The 20,727-nt window shown below is 43.0% G+C and overlaps 1 protein-coding gene across 3 annotated transcripts in view; it reads right to left on the reverse strand.

The window, feature by feature from the left end:
• The window catches only part of SLC6A11 (solute carrier family 6 member 11), a 306,352-nt gene that overhangs the window by 276,082 nt on the left and 9,543 nt on the right, over positions 1 to 20,727 (reverse strand). For 2 of the 3 annotated variants that reach the window (XM_019537042.1, XM_019537043.1), the window contains one exon: positions 20,248 to 20,338. In XM_019537042.1, the coding sequence (XP_019392587.1) occupies positions 20,248 to 20,338 (91 nt within the window). Of the gene's footprint in view, positions 1 to 19,676; positions 20,339 to 20,727 lie in introns of those variants that run through there. The other variant, XM_019537044.1, reaches the window with a different exon arrangement.

A 20,727-nucleotide genomic window follows, 5' to 3' on the forward strand; every position in this document is an offset into this window, starting at 1 on the left:
CCCCTAGTACCCCCTGGCATGACAAGGAACAATGGACATAATTATTAGAGAGTAGGTTTAGATTAGACATCCGCAAGAACTACTTCACAGTTAGGGTGGCTAGGAGCTGGAACCAACTTCCTAGGGAAGTGGTGCTGGCTTTTACCCTGGGGATCTTTAAGAAGAGGCTTGATGACTACCGCCCAGGTGGGGGGTCGGACTTGAAGATCTACAAGGTCCCTTCCGACCCTACTTCTATGATTCTATGATTCTATGAATTTGCAGTTGGTCTGCTGGCCCAGCTCTTAAGGACTAGGACTTGCACCTAGATTGAGCTATCAATTGGGCCAATAACCGACCTCATCCAGGAGGTAGCCCTATGCAACAGGCCTTTGGATTGGGTGATTCCCACAAGCTGGCAGTAGAGCAACTTTAGGGGTGGTGACCCAGGAAAGCTTCAGGGAGGAAATAGGGTGGTAGTGAAGCATCCTCAGGGAGATAAATGGGAGGGACACTATTGGCAAAAGGTATGCATAATATGTGGTGAGTATTTAAGTCAGATTCATCTAACGGGAGCCAAGCTCCTTGTTATCTTGTTCCTACAGATTGGATCTGTCTACAAATGTGGCCATAGACATTCCTAATCGAGCCTGCTACTGAAGACGAGTCCTGTTCTATCACCTGCCTAAATCAGCTAGCACCATGAAGTGGTGGACTGTTATAACTATTCTTCTTACTAGTACCTTATTGTGTTTCCTGGGTAGGGCATGTCTACTATCCTTCTTATTACCCAAATATTAATGAACTTGCTTCTGAAGATCTAAAGGAGTGGCCTGACCCTGAAGAGCATCCCCCGGAACCACACTCAAATGACCTTCATGTGGTCCAGCCACAGTATCCATATTAGAAGAAACCTGCCACCCTGAAGCATGTGAAATCCTGGTCTCTGAATAGAAGAAACAAGATAGTTGTCTGGCAAGGTGGTCATTGCACCTGTGGCACCAGTTATTATCTTGAGTACATTACCTACCTGAAGGCTGGAATGGCTAACTGTGGGAGGGGAGGTAATTGTTGCAGCTCTGCTCATTTATGGGTTTGTTGTTACATACTTCCTGAGGGAAACCCCATTGAGCTCAATGCCCCGAAGTCTGTGCCCCCAATAGTGCATTCTGCATCTGTTCAGCCTCTTGAGCCACTGGGTTTATGGGAAAATCTACCCCCTCCCATTCCTATAGCTGACAACACTCTCCAGCGATGGTGTGAAGCCCACCAGGTGGGAGGGCGTGCAACAGGTTGGAATAAAGTTATTACTGGTTTGTGAATCATACCTACATTGAGGCATGGTGAAATGGTACCCTCTTTAATACAACTAGAAGGAGGCTGTATCCACAAGTCTCCACCACTTATCCCCATCCTTTTATACCAGTGGGACTCCTAAAGCAGATTAGTGCTATTATTCTGCCAGGGCAGTACAACATCATCCCCATGAGCGACTGTTCGCATGTCTTCTGCTCTCTGGGAGGTGAAGCATGGTTACGGGCTCCCAAGGAAGGAAGGATAAACATGATCTGTGAGAGAATGAGGTGTTCACTATTGTCTCTGGCCATTCCCCCCTGGGAGGCCCCGACATCATCCGTGTATAACTCCACACCCTGGTGGAAGTCACAGATTAAAATCCCAACCCTCCTAAATGCTTCATTCTTCACTGCCCAAGTACTGTTCAGAGTGGAACAATAATATGTCCGAGCTACCTTTCCAAAATGTTCAGCAGGAGCCTGCGTAGCTGAAGGGTTACTTAGGTGGGAATGACCATTTTCCATTCCACAAATACAGTTGGGTCCCACAAACAAAGAGATGCTCCAGGTTATCTTTGTGATGGACTTAACTCAGCTATGAATGTATGGAACTTAGATAAACCCCAGAAAAATACTGAAGGAGTACCTAATTTCTGACAGGCAGTAGGGCTGCTCACTAGGGGAGGCATGCTTGAAGGTAAAACTTTGGAGCACACTGATGAATTGCTAACTGATGTAGGATTGGAGACAGCCCATCTTGCCCAGGCCATGATGGACACTGCTTTTAGAGCGGACAAAAATCAAACTTGGAGTACTGCTTATGCACAAGTTCAGTTATAATTAAACATGCATTTTTTCCCAGGTAATAAACATTGTTAAAAAGAGGAAATGCCCCCCTGGCTTAGAGCATCATGGAATGCCTGCAACATTTAAAGAAAGATACCCCTATCAAAGTACCTGGATTACCACTTGGAAAGGCTGTGATAAAGAAAAGTGTTCATTCCTGGTGCAGGGGGTAAAAGATGGAAACTGGACCAATGCCTATTTGCTTAGCACGCAGCTAGGAGGAGGATGCCTTTGGGACTGGAATCTGCATTGCCCCATATGGAAGATAGTTACCCCAGATGGCCATCAATATATGGCACAATCCCCCTTAGTTCAAATCAGTAACACTTTAATTATATTAGGGACCCTATGGGGAGGATGGCCTCGCAGCCCACTTAACATAACCTGCGTACACACACTACCTAATGTGTCATATGTGACAATAGGGCAACGTGTTTGTTAAGGACCAGGTCTTACTGTATAAAAGTGGTACCACCTGGGCTTTGTCCAATTCATGTTGCTTAGGAGGTAAGAGTAGAGCCATTGCTCTGCTGCAATTAAGTAACTGTACTATTGCCCTGAAATGCCCGGAAATTTCTTCTGAGACCTTAACTTTCAACTTTACGATACCCACCTAATGGGTATCAGGTGTGGACATGCCATGGTTAGAAGACTGGAATAAGGTAAAAGATAAGCTGCAAAGCCTTGATGCAAAAGCTCGGCAAGGAACTCAGTTGGCCCTCCTTGCTCGGGAGGGTGGGGGGATCATCAATTCGGCTGTCAACGTGCCCGAGCCATCTAAATGGTATGATGTAATTTGCACTGTTCGCATGTCACCAGGTATCACCTCAACTATGTGGCTAACCATCTTAAGTGTCATAGTGCTCTGTATTGCCCTAGTGGCAACAGCTAAATGGTGTTTTAACCATTCTTGTTGTAAATCTATCCATGCTATGCAAGTTAAATTTAAAGTTCCCTCCTCATTCCCTGATGTAGTGTATGTAGCTTTAGCATCTCAACTGTAGCTATCACAGTGCTTCAGCAAGCAAGGGGTGGAGTGTTACAGCTGAAAATTATGTCTGTGTGATAAAGGTGTTTGCTGAGTGCTCTGTAAGGATTAGACCAGGTGTTTTTGTTGTTTGTTTAGATATTGTAAGCTGTATGTTGCCACTAAGAGCCTAATTAAAGTAAAAGATTAGTGAGGCCTTGTATGTAGTGACCAAGGTTCCCTCTAAGGTGTGCACATGCACAGTTATGCACAACTAAAAGTGTGCCTGCGCACAGCCTTTTCAAGGCAGCGCACCAAGAGAGGCTGGGGCGGGAGCCTGGCACAGGCTCCACTGGCTCCCAGGAAGTGCTCCACAACCTGGCTCTGATGCAGGGCAGCAGAATGCTTCCCCAGAGCTAGCAGAGCCTGAGCCAGCCCCCCACCCCAGCCTCCATCCCTGCATTGCTTGACCTTGGGGATAAGCTGCTGCCTGCCCCGAGTGAGGCTCCGGCCCCGATGTGGGGGATCAGAGCACTTTCCCGGAGCCAGGAAGCCTGCACCAGGCACTTGCTCCAGCCCCTGACCCCCAGCTCCCAGCTCCAGCCCCTGACCCCCAGCTCCCAGCTCCAGCCCCTGGCCCCCAGCTCCACCCCCTGGGCTCTGGTCTCTGGCCCCTGGCCCGAAGCTTCAGCCCCGGCCTCTGGCCCCCAGCTCCAGTCCCTGCCCCCCAGCCCCAGCCTCCAGCCACCAGCCCCTGGCTCCAGCTTCCGGCCCCCAGCCTTGTTCGGTAAGTGTCCCACTCCGGACCAAGGTGGCATGCTCACAGACCACTGGTCCTTAGAGGGAACATTGGTAGTGAGGCATAGTAAATTTAGTAAGGCCTTGTAGAAGTAGTAGTAGGCCTTGTGGCGTAGTCAAAATTAACCTCATCAGAAGAATGCAAAGGCTTGTACTGTTATTGATCAGTCCTAAGGAAAGTTTGCAGTGGGAGAATCTGAATGGCTGTAAGTTGTGAGCATGGCTCAGCAGTTATAAATTGGCTAGCGCACCCGGAAATCATTAGAAGGAAGATGCAACAGTGTGAGTGAATCTACTGATTTAAAATTAGCTGCTGACCTGGATTCGGTGGGCCCGTGGATCTTGAGGAGTCTTAGGACTGAATACCAGCATCCTTCCCAGTACCCCTCGGACAACGCAGATTGGGGACACCTGACTTCACTGAGCTTTATAGAAGAGGAATTTGTTGTACATCAGGCATCAGAGGGGACTGCCTATAAGTTGCCAATGCAAATTTTTACTGTCTGTCATTGTTGTTTTGTTACTATGTGTAGTTGTGTGTTTGTTAAGTCAATAAACCTTTCTTGCCCTTTTTACTCCCAACCACTCTCTCAATCCTGAACCCTCCCACTGGTGGCTAGGACAGAGGAGTACAAAAGTATTGCTCAGGCATTCAAGGATAAAGTCAGGAAAGTCCAAAGTGCAAATGGAGTTGCAGCTAGCAAGGGACATGAAGGGTAACAAGAAGGGTTTTTATAAGTATGTTAGCAAGAAGAGAAAGATCAGGGAAAGTGTGGGTGACCTAATGAATGGGAAAGGCAACCTAATGACAGATGATGAGGAAAAGGCTAAAGTACTCAATGCCTCTTTTTTACCTCGGTTTTTATGGGCAAGGTCAGCTCACAGACTACTGCACCAGGCAACACAGATTAGGGAGAAGGTGAGCAGCCCTCAGTGCTGAAAGCACATGTTAGGGACTATTTAGAAAAGCTGAAAGTGTACAAGTCCATGGAGCTGAATGCAGTGCATCCAAGGGTGCTGAGGGAATTAGCCGATGTGACTGCAGAGCCACTGCCCATTATCTTTGAAAACTCATGGCAATCAGGAGAGTACCTGGATGATTGGAAAAGGGCAAATATAGTGCCTTAAGAAAGGGAAGGCGGAGGATCCAGGGAACTACAGACCAGTCGGCCTCACCTCGGTCCGCAGAATAATCATGGAGCAGTTACTTAAAGAATCTATTTCTAAGCACTTGGAGGATAAGAAGGAGATTAGGAACAGTCTGCATGGATTCACCAAGGGCAAGTCATGCCTGACCAATCTGAATGCCTTCTATAATGAAGTAACTGGCTCTATGGATGCGGGAAAAACACTAGATGTAATACACTTTGACATTAACAAGGTTGTTTATACCATCTTCCACAGTGTTCTTGCAAACCAGCTGAGGAAGTATGGGTTGGATGAATGGACTGTAAGGTGGATATAAAGTTGGCTGGATTGTCAGGCTCAATGGGTAGTTATCAATGGGTCAATGTCTACCTGGCAGCCAGTATCAAGTGGAGTGCCCCAGGGGTTGATCCTGGGGCTAGTTTTGTTTAATCTCTTCATAAATGATCTGGAAGATGGGATGGGTTCCGCCCTCAGCAATTTCACAGATGACACCAAACTGAAGGGTGTAGTAGATACTCTGGAGGGTAGGGCTAGGATTCAGAGTGACCTAGACAAATTGGAGGGTTGGACCAAAAGATATCTCATGAGATTCAACAAGAACAAGTGCAAACTACTGCACTGAGGACAGAAGAATTGCATGCACCACTACAGTCTGGGGACTGACTGGTTAAGCAGCAGCTCTGCAGAAAAGGACCTGGGAGTTACATTGGACAATAAGGTGGATAGGAGTCAGCAGTGTGCCCTTGTTGCCAAGAAGACTAATAGCATACTGGGCTGCATTAGTAGAAGTACTGCCTGCAGATCAAAGGGAATGATTATTCCCCTCTATTCTGCACTCGTGAGGCCACATCTGGAGTACTGTGTCCAGTTTTGGGCCTCCTACTATAGAAAGGATATGGACAAGTTGAAGATGGTCCGGCAGAGAACAACAAACATGACTTATGAGGTGAGCCTGAGGAGACTGAGTTCATTTAGTTTGGGGAAGAGAAGACTGAAGGGGGATGTGATAGCAGCCTTTAACAACATGAAGGGTGGCTCCAAAGAGGATGGAGGTGGACTGTTCTTAGTGGCGACACATGACAGAACAAGGAGTAATAGTTTCAAGTGGCAACAAGGGAGGTTTACATTGGATATTAGGAAAATATTTTGCACTAGGAGAGTGGTGAAGCACTGGAACAGGTTACCTAGAGAGGTGGTTAAATATCCATCCTTGGAGGTTATTAAGACCCAGTTTGACAGAGCCCTGGCTGGGATTATCTAGGTGGGGATGGTCCTGCTTTGAGCAGGGGGTTGGACTAGATGACCTCCTGAGGTCCCTTTCAACCCCAATTTTCTGTGATTCTATGACTCCCTCTTTTCTTCAAAAATTGATCAGATAATTGGATGGTCAACTAGGTAGTTCAGTGTGTGGGGGGATGTGACTGAGTAGGGCATTAAACCTCTAAGCCAGGGAAAATACATACACACCATTGAAACTTTAGGGACCACATGGCCTATGGACTCTTGAATTTTACAGTCTAGGCAGAGTATGTGTCATTGCCAGAATCATGAGGGTGTCAGCTGAAAGACTCTGAACAATTCAAGGTTTTGGGGATGACCTTAGTAGTGGAGCCCAGGTGAAGCAGGAGCAGGGGCCCCAAGCCTCTGAAGTGAGAGCAAGAACCACACTCTGGGAACTGCAGCTTGCACATCTGCTGCTGCTTCCATGCAACCATCCACCCTTCCAGCCTTTTACTTACCCCCTCACAGCTAGACCCTCACCTGTTCATGGACACTGTGACACTGTGGGCACTGCTGTGTGGACCATGGATGAATCCATCCCATCCACCATCACCAACCAAGCCCAAGAAAATGCAAGTTGCAGTTCAGGGAAATAAAGAATCTCACCAACATCTGAGGTGAAGAGGAAATCCAGAACCAGCTCCAGATAGAGCATTGAATCAAAGATGTCTCCAAGTGTTTTGCCCAGAAGATTCAAAAGAGGGGACACAACAGAGACTGGGTGCAGTGAATCACCAAGACCAAGGTGATAAGGATGCTTTATTACTCCTTGTTTGATGCTATAAAGTGGGCTGTGGGCTGGGGGCAGAGCATGTCATTCTACAAGAACCTGTCCCACTTCCTCACCAAGACCAAGAAAGATGCTTTCCCCCCCACCCACAGGATTAAGGAAATTCCAGAGGAATTGCCCACAGGGACCCTGCTGAAATAGGAGAAGACACAGGGAGGCCCCATGACACCGTTCCCCATACACGGGCCACGGCCATTCCAAAGCGAGTCCTATTCCATGTTTCAGAACACCCCTCCACAGCTGCAGAGCACATACCAGCCCGCCCCAGTACCAGCATAGTACTGACTACTGCACTTGCTCAGTCAGCTTGACCAATGGTCACTCCTCCTGACATTTTTCCTAATGCGTCAGGCCATGTGCAAGGATGCCATGAAACCCATGATGGTAGGGCATCAGAGGGAATTGTGGCTGCAACAGGTCATAGCCCTATCTCAGGCCATTATGACTGAGTAACCCAAAAAGGGGTTGGGGCCAGAAAGAGAGGGGAAGGGGTTGGGAATGCTGAGGCATAGGAGGCATGTGAATTTACTGCTTTCCCCCCACCCTCCCCTTCTGAAACCTGGATCCCAGCCAAGGCACCAGTTTCCCCCTCCCCCTGACCCTTGGGCACTTAAGAGAGCATGCCCCATTCAATGGGATCATAAATCTGCCCAACTGACACATCTTTTCTACATCTCTCAGGGACATTCTGGCCTCCATGGGAGACTAAAAACTAAGCAAAGATACCTCAACTATGTTCACATTATAGCTGCACCTCCCCACAATGCACTCATGGAAAAGCATTGATACTGTTTATTGATCTCAGCTGGCAAAAGGGTAAACAGAAGTTTTTCAGAGAGCACCCCCAGGTCAAGGACAGCACATAGGACACAGTTATGTCTGACAACCACTGAAGGAATGAAGAAAAAATATCCCCTTGTCAAAATACCCCCAGTCTTCCCTCCCTCCCTCTCTCCCAGACCAGGAAAAGGACACGTGATGGAAGGATTCCTGTATACCAGGGCTGCCAAGGCGACTCCCAGGTTCCACACCTGGACAGGCTGGCAAGTAGCCCAACAAAACCTTTTCCCTTCCCCTCTGATCTGATCTATGATTGAATTCCAATGGGCACTGGCTGAATCTGACTCTCATGGCTCAGGCACTCACTGTTTCGACCCCTCAGGGTAACCCCCAACTCCTGTCCCCAAATCATGGCCCCATCCCAGCCCCAGACTTGACCCCCACCCCCACCATTATGCCTGCAAACTAAGCAACCTCTCCCCCTTGTCTGCAGGCTCAGCACCTGTGGATGGAAAACCAGATCTGCTAAATCACATGACCGGGACTCCAGATGGCCACCCACTGTTTGAAGAAGACATCCCATGAAAGAGTTGCAGTGTCAGGATAAGGAGTCATGATCCTGGACTGTTGGTGGTAGGACTGTATGCCCTGGCCCCCAAAGTGGTTCCAAGCTAATTCCAAAGGAGCATAAGAGTACTCAGAATGGGAGTATGGGAGGCACACAATCTCACTGGGTGAAGCAATCACTGGAGCAGCTTCTGGCAGAAGACCCTAGTAACTCCAACTCATCCACTTGCCAGCAAGGAAGCCCCGGGGGGGGCTCTTCTACTCCCCATGGCCCCACTCCTGGCCTGGGTCCCACTGTGTGGGAGTGTCATAGACATGTCAGGGATAGGTAGACCCCCAGTTTGGGCTGGCTGCCTGACATGAGCCCCAGGTATTGGCAAGGGCTGTGGGTCCATGGTCCGAGGAGCTGGCTTTGCCACAGAAGTTGAGAGGCTGGGGAGGTCCCTTTTGAAACAGCCAGTAGTCTTTGGCACTCACTGCAGTAATGTTTCCTGACCTGCAGCCTCTGCACACCCCCAAGCCCAGCAGCCACCTGCAGGCCCATAGCTCTCTCAGACAGATATCTGATCTAGGATCACGCAGCTGTTCAGCTCCTACATGAAGAAGCCCCTGGTCTTGATGCCAGACCCCTGAAAGTAGGATGCTGGGTTAAAAGCCCTCTACCCCATGCCTCCTCTCCAAGGTTTCATATTTATTGAGTTCTCAGGTCAGCAGCATTCCCCCCGACTCCAAACCCCCTTCCAGGTTCTCTTACCTGCTTTGGGAGAAAGGTCCAAGATGGGACATGGGCAATGTTCAACGAGTTTTTTTTTATTAGACAGAGTTAAATTTTGGCAATTACAGCATTTTAAACCGAAGCATGTCCCTTCCTCACACTGCATTACCCCAGATACTGGTGTGTGTCCTTGAGAACTGGGGGAGGGTTGGGAGAGGGAGGACAAGAGGAAAGGTGTCTGGACAGTCTGGGTTGTGGTCAGTGCTGCTTGTGATGTGGGGCCAGAGGAGCCCATAGCAAGAGACCCACAACCTGATGCCAGGGCAAAGGTACTCAAAGCCCTCAGGCCCTACTCATCCAGGGAGCACTCCCAATCTATACAAATAAGGAGTTAATTGGCCAGGGCTTTGCAGATCTGGACAGTTTGCCACAGTACAAGGCCAGGGCCACACATATCGATGGGCAGCTTGCCTTCTCCCCCATCTCTGTGCCACATGTGCTTGCAGTGCCAGACCCAGTCTGTGATTGAAGAGCTCCTTCGACAGTCCAGCTGGGCCACATAGGGCCTCATGACACATGCACACACACAGAACCCAAGCATTGTGAACACTCACACACACACACACAAAGAACCCAGGCATCCCAGACACATGCACATATACATGCATACACACACACACACACACACACACACACACACAGAACCAAGGACTTCTGAACACACACACACAAAGAATCCAGGACACAACTGTGCTTACATTCACACACACAGACAACCCAGGCTTCTGACACATGCACACATACACACACACACAAAACCCAGGCATCTGATACATACATTTGGCAGGTGCAGGGCACATGGGACGGCCATGCATGGGGCCGCTGGCTACTGGCTTGTGACCCTTACGGTGCATGCCATGACAAGCCGGTGCCTCATCAGGTTTAGGTGGGGTGCTGTGCCAATCAGGAGTGGCTCAGTCCCCACCAGCCAATCAGGAGTGGCTCAGCCATTGAGCTCTGCTCCAGAGCCTTGGGCAGCCTGTGGAGCCCACAGGGCATGGTGGGAGACCTCCAAAAGCCCCCCCTACCTGTTGGTCTCGGGCTGTGTAGGTAAGCCTTGTACCCCACCCCCCTCCCAAAAGATGTAATGTGTGTTCTGTTTGCTCCCGACCTAACCTTGGGTGCACAGAATAAAGCTCAAAGGTTAGAGCACTTCCACCTTGGTGTTGCTGAACAACTGTACTTCGCCTATAAGATTCAAGATATACCGAGTTGAATGTGTCAAATGTTCTTTTTCCTCCCAAGATAAAAACAATATTTCTTAAATGTTCTATCACTTCTAATTCAACAAAAAGAAAAGACTGCCATGGTAGTTTACAGAAATGTGTTTCTATTAATTTGAAAGCTTAAAGGCAAGAGAAAATATGGACAGTTTGTGAGCTATGTACTCTTTAGTCAAAAGGAGAGAACAGTGACTACAAGTCAGAAGATCTGTGTTCTACTCCTTGTTCTGCAACTATCATGTGACCTTGGGAAAGTCACTTTGACTCTTTAGCTCTGGTTCTCCTACCTCTTTCCTGCCTTGTCTATTGAGACTGTAACTCTTCTAGGAAGAACTGTATCACTGATGTGCTTGTTATCCCTGATTGGATTGTAATGTGACTCTATCTCATTTGAAGCCTCTAGGCAGTCATACAATAAAAATAACCATTATCATCCTACATGGAACTAACCCAAAACACAATGAATTCAGGAGAAACTTCCAATTGTCTTTAGTGAAATTTGGATCGTCCTGAAAGAACTGATTGATCTGCCTAATCTTGCTGTATGAAGGGTAAGGTTTGTGATTCCAGAACTTTCAAGGATCCCTTTAATATCTCTTATGTGCAAACACTGCTTCTTCAGAATGTTCCTGGCACCTGTGTGGCTGAAGATGTGTTTAGAGGTGGCAAGATATCATACACAAATCAAGAATGCCATTGAGAGTTAGGTAGATACATATGAAATTTAAGCACGTTCATCACACACGATCAAAACAAGAATTCTTAGTCAGAAGTTTATAAAATTCTCAGTTGTATAAATATTATATCTGTCTGTTCTTTTAACACACTTGTGATACTTTTCCTTAGTAATGTATAATTACTGGCCTTTTAGCAAGTGTGTAACTGAAAACAAAAGGACATTTTATTTAAATTGTGTACAATGTTCCTTTTGCCTTTTTTGTCCAAAACTGCAACTTACATCTTTTGCCAACATAACAGCCATGGCTTTCTGCATATTTTGTCAAGGTAAACAACCAGGCACGATGAAAGCTAAAAACCCAGTATGAGCAATAAATAGTCACAGCAAGTATTTTGTGGACTTCAACTTCCTCAAATTAAATGATCAAATAGTTCTGAATAAGTAAGGAATGCAAGTTGAAATTTGTCCATGAATCATTCACAATCAGAAAAAGGGTCAACTTTGCTGAATTATTAGCCATGTAGCCAAGAGTTAAAAAATGGCATTCCTATGTGAGGCTCATGCCGCCCTCTGTTATTAAGGTTGCCTAATACTTCCACTTATAAGGAACATACTTTCAGTTGTTTATATCTTTCTGAAACACTATTCTTCTCAAAGAATATTTCCCCCTTACAGGATAATCAAGGTAAGAGAAAATATAGTTTATAAAGTTAAAAAAAATTAACAATCTTTTTTTTTTTTTTTTTAAACCTCATTTACCACTGTTTTGGACCAGGGCCAGGAAATGTGCCCTTAGCATCTATTTCCCATTCTTTTGAAAATCTGCATAAATTTAGCTAATATAGAAGCTATATTTAGCAAATCACAATTGGCAGTTCAGTACATAAAATGTTCACAGAGCCTGAGTCGGTGATCCAGAGAATTAGCATGCTCTGTTCCTCCTGCCCAAACAGGCACATATGGGGGTAGGAGGTCCAGGGCATGCCAGCGAGTCATGCTGCCTGGTCTGTCCAATGCCAGGCACAACCTTCTTGGTCTGGCCTCTCTCACTGCTCCTGGGAGCAGAAGCATAGGGGACAGTTCCACCAACCCTACCAACATGCCTCTGTTTCTGGGAGATGCCATGTGAGGTGAGGAAGGGTTGAAGCAGGACAAAGGGCCCATGTCTGTTTTGGGATTATCAGAGAACCCAATGTCTAGTGGCTAGGGATGTTGGTGATGTAGTTTCAAGCCCTTAAAAGCAGAGGAGAGCATTTAACTTGGTCTCCCATACCCAGGATGTATATTCTAAACACCCAGCAGATGGATTAAAAATTCAATCCCTTGACCTTTTCTTCATAAGTGCACAAGGGGAATTTTTTTGGGCAGTGTGAGGTCAGGGATGTTTTGTGTCAAAGAAAATATCACTTTTATAAAAATACAACTTAATTCAGCAAGAAAAACAGAAAAACTTAAATTTGGTTTGGCTGCTACACTAAAAAAAGAATGATTCACACACTGCCCTAATATATATGATGCTAAATACTTTGAAAATTCAGAACTTAAATAGTTCAAATTTGGCATCCAAAATTAGTGAACTTAATATTGCTGTGCCTCACATCCCTGTCTGTAAAATGGGGATAATAGTATAGATTCACTTCACATAAATGTTGAACACTACAGAAATGCCTATGAGGATATTAATAATTCTGTCTTCAGAGTATGATCTGAAAAATGAACAAAAAATCTTGAGTAGCTACTTGTTCTATGAGTACCATCCATCTTGTGCCATGGATGAAGCCATGGATCTTATTGAAAAATAATTCTTACAAACAAGAGAACTGACTTAAAGGTTACACAAGAAATCTTAATCCTAGCATTACCTAACAAGTAACTGATTAACTTTGCAATCTTATTAATGTTCTTTTAATACAGGGAGGGGAGGGGTTGTTTTGCATAATAACAAATATAGCTATGCAAATTACTTAAAATAAAATTTAAAACTATGGGAAATTCACCTGTCTCATTTAAGGTCTCATTAAAACTCAAAACTCTGCACAGAACCACTAAGAAGCTGGCTTAGCCTTTTGAGAGGCTTACCCTCATTTATTGCTTTTAAATGAAAGCAGCCAGAGCCTGTGGCTTCAAGGCAAAACCAGATGAAGGGCTCATGTGAATCAAAACAAAGGACTGTTTTCACACGGCCTCCTGTGAACTGAACAGAAACCAGAAAGTCTGGCATGACTTAATGTTCTCTTCAAAGATGGGCACAAAAGGGGTAGTCCTGAGAGGCGCTGAATACTTGTGGATACTCAGCACCTCAGGATCAGGCCCAAACTTGCTAATGACTTTTCATAGGATTGTGGGGATTAGTAACAATGTGACCACTGCAGTTATTTGTAACCTGAAAGAAACAGGAAAACCCCTTCTTGACTTTCAGGGGTTGAGTTGGGGGGGAGGTTGGGGGGGGGGCATTCTTTTTCTTTTTACTGAAAACAGCCACTTTTCCTTTCCCTTGACAAAAAATGTTTCTTTCTCACTAGCCTTTACTTGGAAATGCCGAGAATGTGCCACCCTCTCCAGAGAATGACAGTCTAACAGCTAGGGGTTCTTTAGCAGAGGATTGGGCTGTTTCACAGCCAATAAAGGAAACTACTGAAGTAGAATGAAACTTAGTACCATGGAACCATTGTCTGTCTGTCTATTTTTCCAGGCATTACAAAGCTCTAGTCCTAGATTCTGGTAACAAACTGGAGTGGTGGAAATCCACAGGCTCACTTCAGCGTCCTTTGCATCTGCCAGAAGATTTCCTTGCCTACGAGGAAGGCCTAAGCAGCAAGGTAATGAAGTCCCTCCTTAGTTTGTGAATTCCACGTGCTCCAACCTTCTACCCCATCATACCTGAAGATCAATCTGACCTAGTGTCACAGTTGTCTCTGATGGACCATACTACAACTTGCCTGAACAGACTGGTACTCTTGTTGTTACATGAACCTTTTCCACTATGAACATTCAGCACCAAAAACTGCACATCCTATAGCTTCACAGATATGAGAAAAAATAGTTTTCCTTTAAATGTCTTGACTGGGAAACGTATCTGTGAGAAAACACAATGCTCTGAAGTAAATTCAACATGTCGAGAACACTGGGCTCCAAAACAAAATGAGGAGTGAAGCTTTCAGATTTTTCCTGCCATGGTTCGTAACCCACTGCTAAAGTTTTTTGAGGATGGGAACACTGACTTTGTAATGACTGTTTCCTAACTCAGATGATGTTACTGTATTAGTTATATTGTGGATTAAAGGGGATTTTGAAGTGATGGAGTAATACAATCTTCTGCAAGATCTTAGACTCCTTCAGTGTTCCTAATGCTGATATCTAAGAAGGTCTCTAATTGAGTTGAAGTCTCAAGATCAATATCAGGAATGTTTATGTTTAGTCCGGTAGAAAAAGGAACATAAGATCAAAGTTCCCAAATGTAAAGAGATCCTTCTTTACCATGCGGTCTGCTACATCTCCATCAGAATCATCTCTTCATAACTGTCTGGACACTGGCAATCAGCACTATCTCATTGGCTCACAAGCAAAACTTTTCAGATCTTCAAAGTCCTTGAAGGTATAATGCTAGACCTATCAGTGGATCTGATGCAGCATTGAAACTAGGACCTCTGATCAGAAAAGCATGAGCTTCTACATCCTGAAGTAAAAGGCACCTTCAGTCAGGTCTGTAACAGAGACATCTTCTCCTCCGTGATATTGTAGCAAAACCCCAAGTTTCTTTTTTTTTTTTTTTATTGCTTTCACTTCCCTTCCCCAACCATCTCTGACTTTTTCTCTCCCTCTCTATTCCCTATAGATAAGTATAAGTAAGCTAAGATGAAAGATAAGCTTTAAACATTTTTATTTTGGTAGCAAGATTTTGGTTTTGGATATCCACTGTTTTATACTGTTTTATTATTAAGTTTGTGTTGATTTTTAATGTTGTATATTGTATTATTATCAAGTTTGTATTGATTTTTACTGTTGTATATTGTATTATTATAATTGTTGTATTAATTTGTTATTGTTTCATATGGATATTGTATGGTTTAGGCTTGTGTTTGTAAGTGAACCAAAGTCATGTCAAGTTTCCATTTTATATGTCAAGTCTCCATCTTGTGTCTTCTGTTCAAGTATCCCCTGTGTATCACAACTGTATGAGTCATGTATACCTCCCATGTAAATTGGCTCCCCGATGAATGAGTGTGATTGGAAATAATTGAAATACAATGATAGCAGGCCTGTAACGACCGGGCCATACACATCACAACACCCAACTTAGGAATTCATCTGTGTGTATGTGTAGGTGGGTGATATGTGTGTAAATTAGTGAATACATATAGATAGATAGATAGATAGATAGATAGATAGATATCATTGTGTGTGTGTGTGGTATATAAATTAATAATTCACATTTGTTTATTGGATGTGCCGGTGTTGGTAACTGATTCTGTCTAAATTTGGTGTGTGTAGTGTGAGTGAACCTAGACGAATTATTTTGAATGTGCATGTATCAGTTTCTAGTGTGAGTGTGTGTGTGTATATGGTATTGTGTGCATGATATACAAATTAGTGATCTGTGTCTAACTTTTGAGGTGTATTGTATATGTGCCTGAGCTGGTAGTGTGACTGTATATGCCTAATAGGGGTGTGTGCTTGATTTTTATGTGTGCATGTGCAGTTGTACACCATGCCCTCCTGTCTAACAGCTCAATATTGAGATCCTGAGCGTTGGCCTGACCCCTCAGGGCAACAATATTAGAGGATAAAATGGTAAAATAAGTTGGGGGGGGACAAATGTACCTTCGAAAAGGGCAAGGGGGGTTGCCACTGAGGAGTGTGCATCATCTGTTATGCTCTGTTGCATCTGCATGACACTGTTTTGGTACAGGTTAGCTAAATTTCCCCACCCTTGAATGCCCCATGCCATGTCAGGGGGTTCAGCCAAATCGAATTGGGACAATGACCTGAATCAGCAAACTGAATCACTGTCCCCTAATTCGGGCCAAATCCAAATCGAATACGGCCTGCTTCACACACGCCTAATGAAAACCCCAGTTGTTACTTACTGTTGTTGGAAATAAGCTTGCATGTGAAACAAAAGAAAATGTCTTATGTTCAAATCTGTGGAATATTTATTTAATCTGTGTGTACATTATAGAAGCTATACTGCTAAGTATTCCAACCATCCCCACTACACTCATTTACAGCTACTTTCTTGGCTCTAGCAGGATACCAGAGAACAGACAAAGCTACAGAAGTGTTAAAAATTGGAAATATACAGGGACAATACAAGTTTTCCACCCCCAAAACCATAGAAGATTCTGATCCAGTTTCAACCTTAACTAATAATGGCCAGCCCTTTGGCCTGCACGGTGTGAAATACCAAAAAGTACTGTAAAAAAGGGAACTTCTTGGAAAAGCCTTCCTCAGTTTTTCAAAATATATACAACACAGAAATTTTCAGGATTCTCCTAGACATGGGTACATTCTATTCTATTCTCTTTGAAATATAGAGAGCATTATGTCAGTGTGAACTGCTGTAACTGTTGTATCCTTTTCAAGATAAATAATATTTTTTAAAAATAAACTTTTATAAGTATGGAGAATAACTGAACCACTCAAACAAACATCATGGGGTAATGTAGTAGTTATGAAAGAAACATTTTAGCACCTGCCTGAGAATTTTACAATTGTACTGTTGTCTTCTACCTTAGCTGAGAAGGCACTAATATAAAAATGATATCATTGTTGACACTAATTGATACCTTTAGTCACATATTGTAACAGGACTAGATGTTTATAAACCAAGCAACTTTTATCCCAAGAGCTGGGCTCTCCATAGCACATCAAAGAATATGGATAAGCCAATGTACTGTTACTGTTACTACTCCTCCTACTATTACTATTACTATTAATACTACGTGTATCGCTGCCATAGCTGAGAAATCCAGTCACGGCCTCCTATTATGTTATGCACTACACAAACTAGGAACAAAACGTGGATAGTCTTCCGATACCATAACTGCTTAGAGAACTACTGCTCCCAAATCAATCAAACTAATCAATAAAACCTCTTTCACAGACATAAAGCTAACTACCTGCAAAGAAATTAGGCAATATTTTGCAAATTAACTCTTCCCCCAACTGGGTCATTGCAGTGCCAGAAGCTGTCACATGCTAGCTATATAAGGACTGTGTAAATGGCAACAGTTGTCTGTTCAGCACAGAGTCTACCCAAACTGCAACCCATCTTCCAGCCTGTTTTGTGGTATGCCCCTTGATAATACTCCTGTTTCTGATGCTATAATTTACAAGAGAAATCCCTATATCAGCATTATGTTAGCAAGATCTGTGGTTAAGTGCAATTACATTTCTGCCAACATTTATCTTCAGGTCACTTGCTGTAGAAGTTTGCTAGGCTGGTAGTAGAATAACTACTTATTAACAACTCTCTCTCTCCGGTACATATAAAGGCATGTCTATATGTGTCACTATGCTGACATTGTTACTGTGCCATAATTTAGTACTTGCTTTTTGAAGTACTAAATCATAGCACAGTAACAGCCCATAAGGTGCCATATGTGTGATGCATGGTTATTTTTCGCAGCTACTTCGCCATAGCGGTGCGCTGTACTGGGGGAGTGTGTCACTACAGCAAAATAGCTGCTGGTCATGTGTAGATGCCCACAGATGCTACACTGTTGTAGAGTGTTACTATAGCGACGTAGCATCACATGTAGACATACCCATAAGCAATTAGTTCAATCTGATTTCACAAAACTAAATGAAATGTAAAGAACATATAACTGAATTATAATAAAATGGGTTGTTCTAATCTAAACTTTCTACCAGCCATGATAAAATAACTAGACTTCCTGGTATTTTTTTGTAACAAATGAATTCCTAAATTTGTTAGTTGTCTGATAAATCCTGAAACCATGCAAGGTTTTATCCACTGAAATTTTAACTCAGCAAACATCTTCCTCAGCAGGACTAGAACACATGCAGATGCCAATGGGGGAAAGTTATGCAACATCAGTTTCATTTGGCCAGAGAAAATAGATAACAGTTTGATTTTCTTAAGGTGTTTTGGCTAGTATTATCAACAGCTTGTCCACACAATAACAACAAAGGAAAAGAAGCCCCAGATAAATAACAAAAGGTAACTGTCATTATGTATTCTTAACAAAGGTTTTCAGCTCACTGAAAATGTGGAAAGCACCTCAGAACTGCTGATCTGAATTCACAAAGCAAGTGCAGGTTTATGCCCAGAGGAATACACCCAATCAGAGCCTTTCTTTAAAAAAATATTTTAGTTGTTCTCTCATCTGTTTTGAATGCTTTTTACAACTTTTGAACACACATTTTAAAACAGTATTTACATGCTAGTTAGAAATAGAAGGCTGAATCTGACCATCCCTTTTAAAATTAAAATAGGTATTTAACACTCAGTTGGCTTGTTCATTGTTTGGTATATTCAAGATCCACTGTGACCAGGTTTTATGTTTAAATGCAGTAGATTGTTTCTCTTTATGTTTAGTGGGTTTTGAGTAGAAAACAAAATAATAGTGTATCTGTATTTCCATCATTAGCAGAGTTGCATTTTAGAAAGCTGAAAAACAGGTACTTGCTGACACATTGATTCATAGGATATCAGGCGCAAATCTGGTTTAAGGTTTTGTGTATTGATTCAAAAGAACTTGATCACTTTGTTTTGATAATTCAGTGAGATTCTGTATGTTGCTGAATTTTCCAAATTGTGTTACAAGTAAACACAATAGAAAAGCAAGGCTAATGGATCACAGAACATACTTTCTTCATTAACTATTATAATAGTTTAATTGTAATTATCTTAAAGTATCAGAAAATGTACAGCAATACCCTCCTTCCACATACTGGCTGGTATGGCTTTTCCTAACCATTCACAAGCTAGGCTCTTCCCTCAGCCTCTCTGCTCCCTCCATATCATAATTTTCTTTCCCAGCCAACAACATTCTCAGTTTCATATTCTACCTACCTTGAAAAGTGAAAAGCTCCAGATGTACCTATACTAAGGTCATGGTAGTACCTTCCGTGAAGTAGGAACACATAGTAATTGAAATGAATCTGTTTAGAAAAACACTATATATTTATTCAATAACCCATGCAACTGAAAGGAAAGACTAATTGACCATGATGCAAGTGGCACATCTATGTTATATCAATGTAGACCTCTCACTTAAGACGCAGTTCAAAATATATACCATGATAAGCTCTCTCCATGTCTCACTACTATGATTAAGATCCTACAGCTTCAGAATAAGGCTCTATCTGTAGATTAGGATGAATAGAACATGCCATCAAAATATTTAATTGTAGTGACATATTTTTATAAATTAAATGTCACTTTAAAACCAACACATTTTTGAGTGTCTTACTGTTTTTGTAGAGCAAAGGCAGTTACATATACACCTATTTAAATAAAGCATTAATGAAGAATAATCAATTTAATCACAATTCAAAGCAAAGAATTAAAAGACAAGGCCCTCAATTAGTTAACAGATACTCTTTATTACCGAGTTTACTAGTAATCTGAATCAAGGAGATACAAGATACTTAATTTTCCTCCTTTTACTATCACCATTCATATTGAGATTCTCCATTTTAAAATAATGGAATACAATCCATAGACTATCAGCTTTCTCAAAAAATGTAAAAGGTACAGACCTTAAGAAAAATACCAGTTAACAAATATTTAAAACTACCTTCAGTTCCTTCCCTCTTGTTCCCTAATACTACTTTTTTTATGTTATTTCCTCTAAAGTCAGTAGGAAAATTATTATGCAACTGAACACAGAATTGAGCTCTATGCCCAAAATACCCTCTCTCCACAACTCTATGGGAAACAGAAAAAGCTACTTACAGAATCTCTTCTCTAGAATGCTCTACCAAGTTAAATTCTCTTTCTGATCTTTTTGGATTATACAAGAAAACAGTTTCTGACTGAACATCTCACATCACCAAGGGCTACAGGACACAAACCCTAAATAGCTGTACATGATCAAGAATATTAAAAAATAATCGATTTTAGTTAAAAGAAAAGTTTATATACACTTACTCCCAGAATTCCATGACTGGAGAAGTGGCATTTTGTAATGAGATTTGACTGCAGTTGCTCATATTAAGCTTCTGAAATTCCACACAATTTTCTATAAACAAACAAACAAACAAAAAAGATTGCTATCACATATGCATACGTGCTTCTCCATGTCTTCAGAGTATTTTCATCCTGTAATGACATAATTTTAACTATCCTTGAGCAAAACAGAAGGGTTTCTAAATACTTCACTTGGAAAAAAATGCATTTTGGTCATTGATTCACACACATTCATCCCAGGAAGATATGCACACACAGTATGCTATGTTCATTTACAGTACTTTTGAATGCACAGATACAACTTCAAGGGTCAGTGACATGCCTGAGGCAGAAAAAAGCACCTTTGAGTTGGGGTGAATAGCAGGAAATTAAAAGATACCGCTTGCTCCAGATGGCTCACTGAAGTTCAATTCCTAATTGCAACAGTTGGCTCAGAAGCCA

Source organism: Crocodylus porosus, unplaced genomic scaffold, assembly GCF_001723895.1.
Source record: "Crocodylus porosus isolate Cpor-Errol unplaced genomic scaffold, CroPor_comp1, whole genome shotgun sequence".
NCBI lineage: Eukaryota > Metazoa > Chordata > Crocodylia > Crocodylidae > Crocodylus > Crocodylus porosus.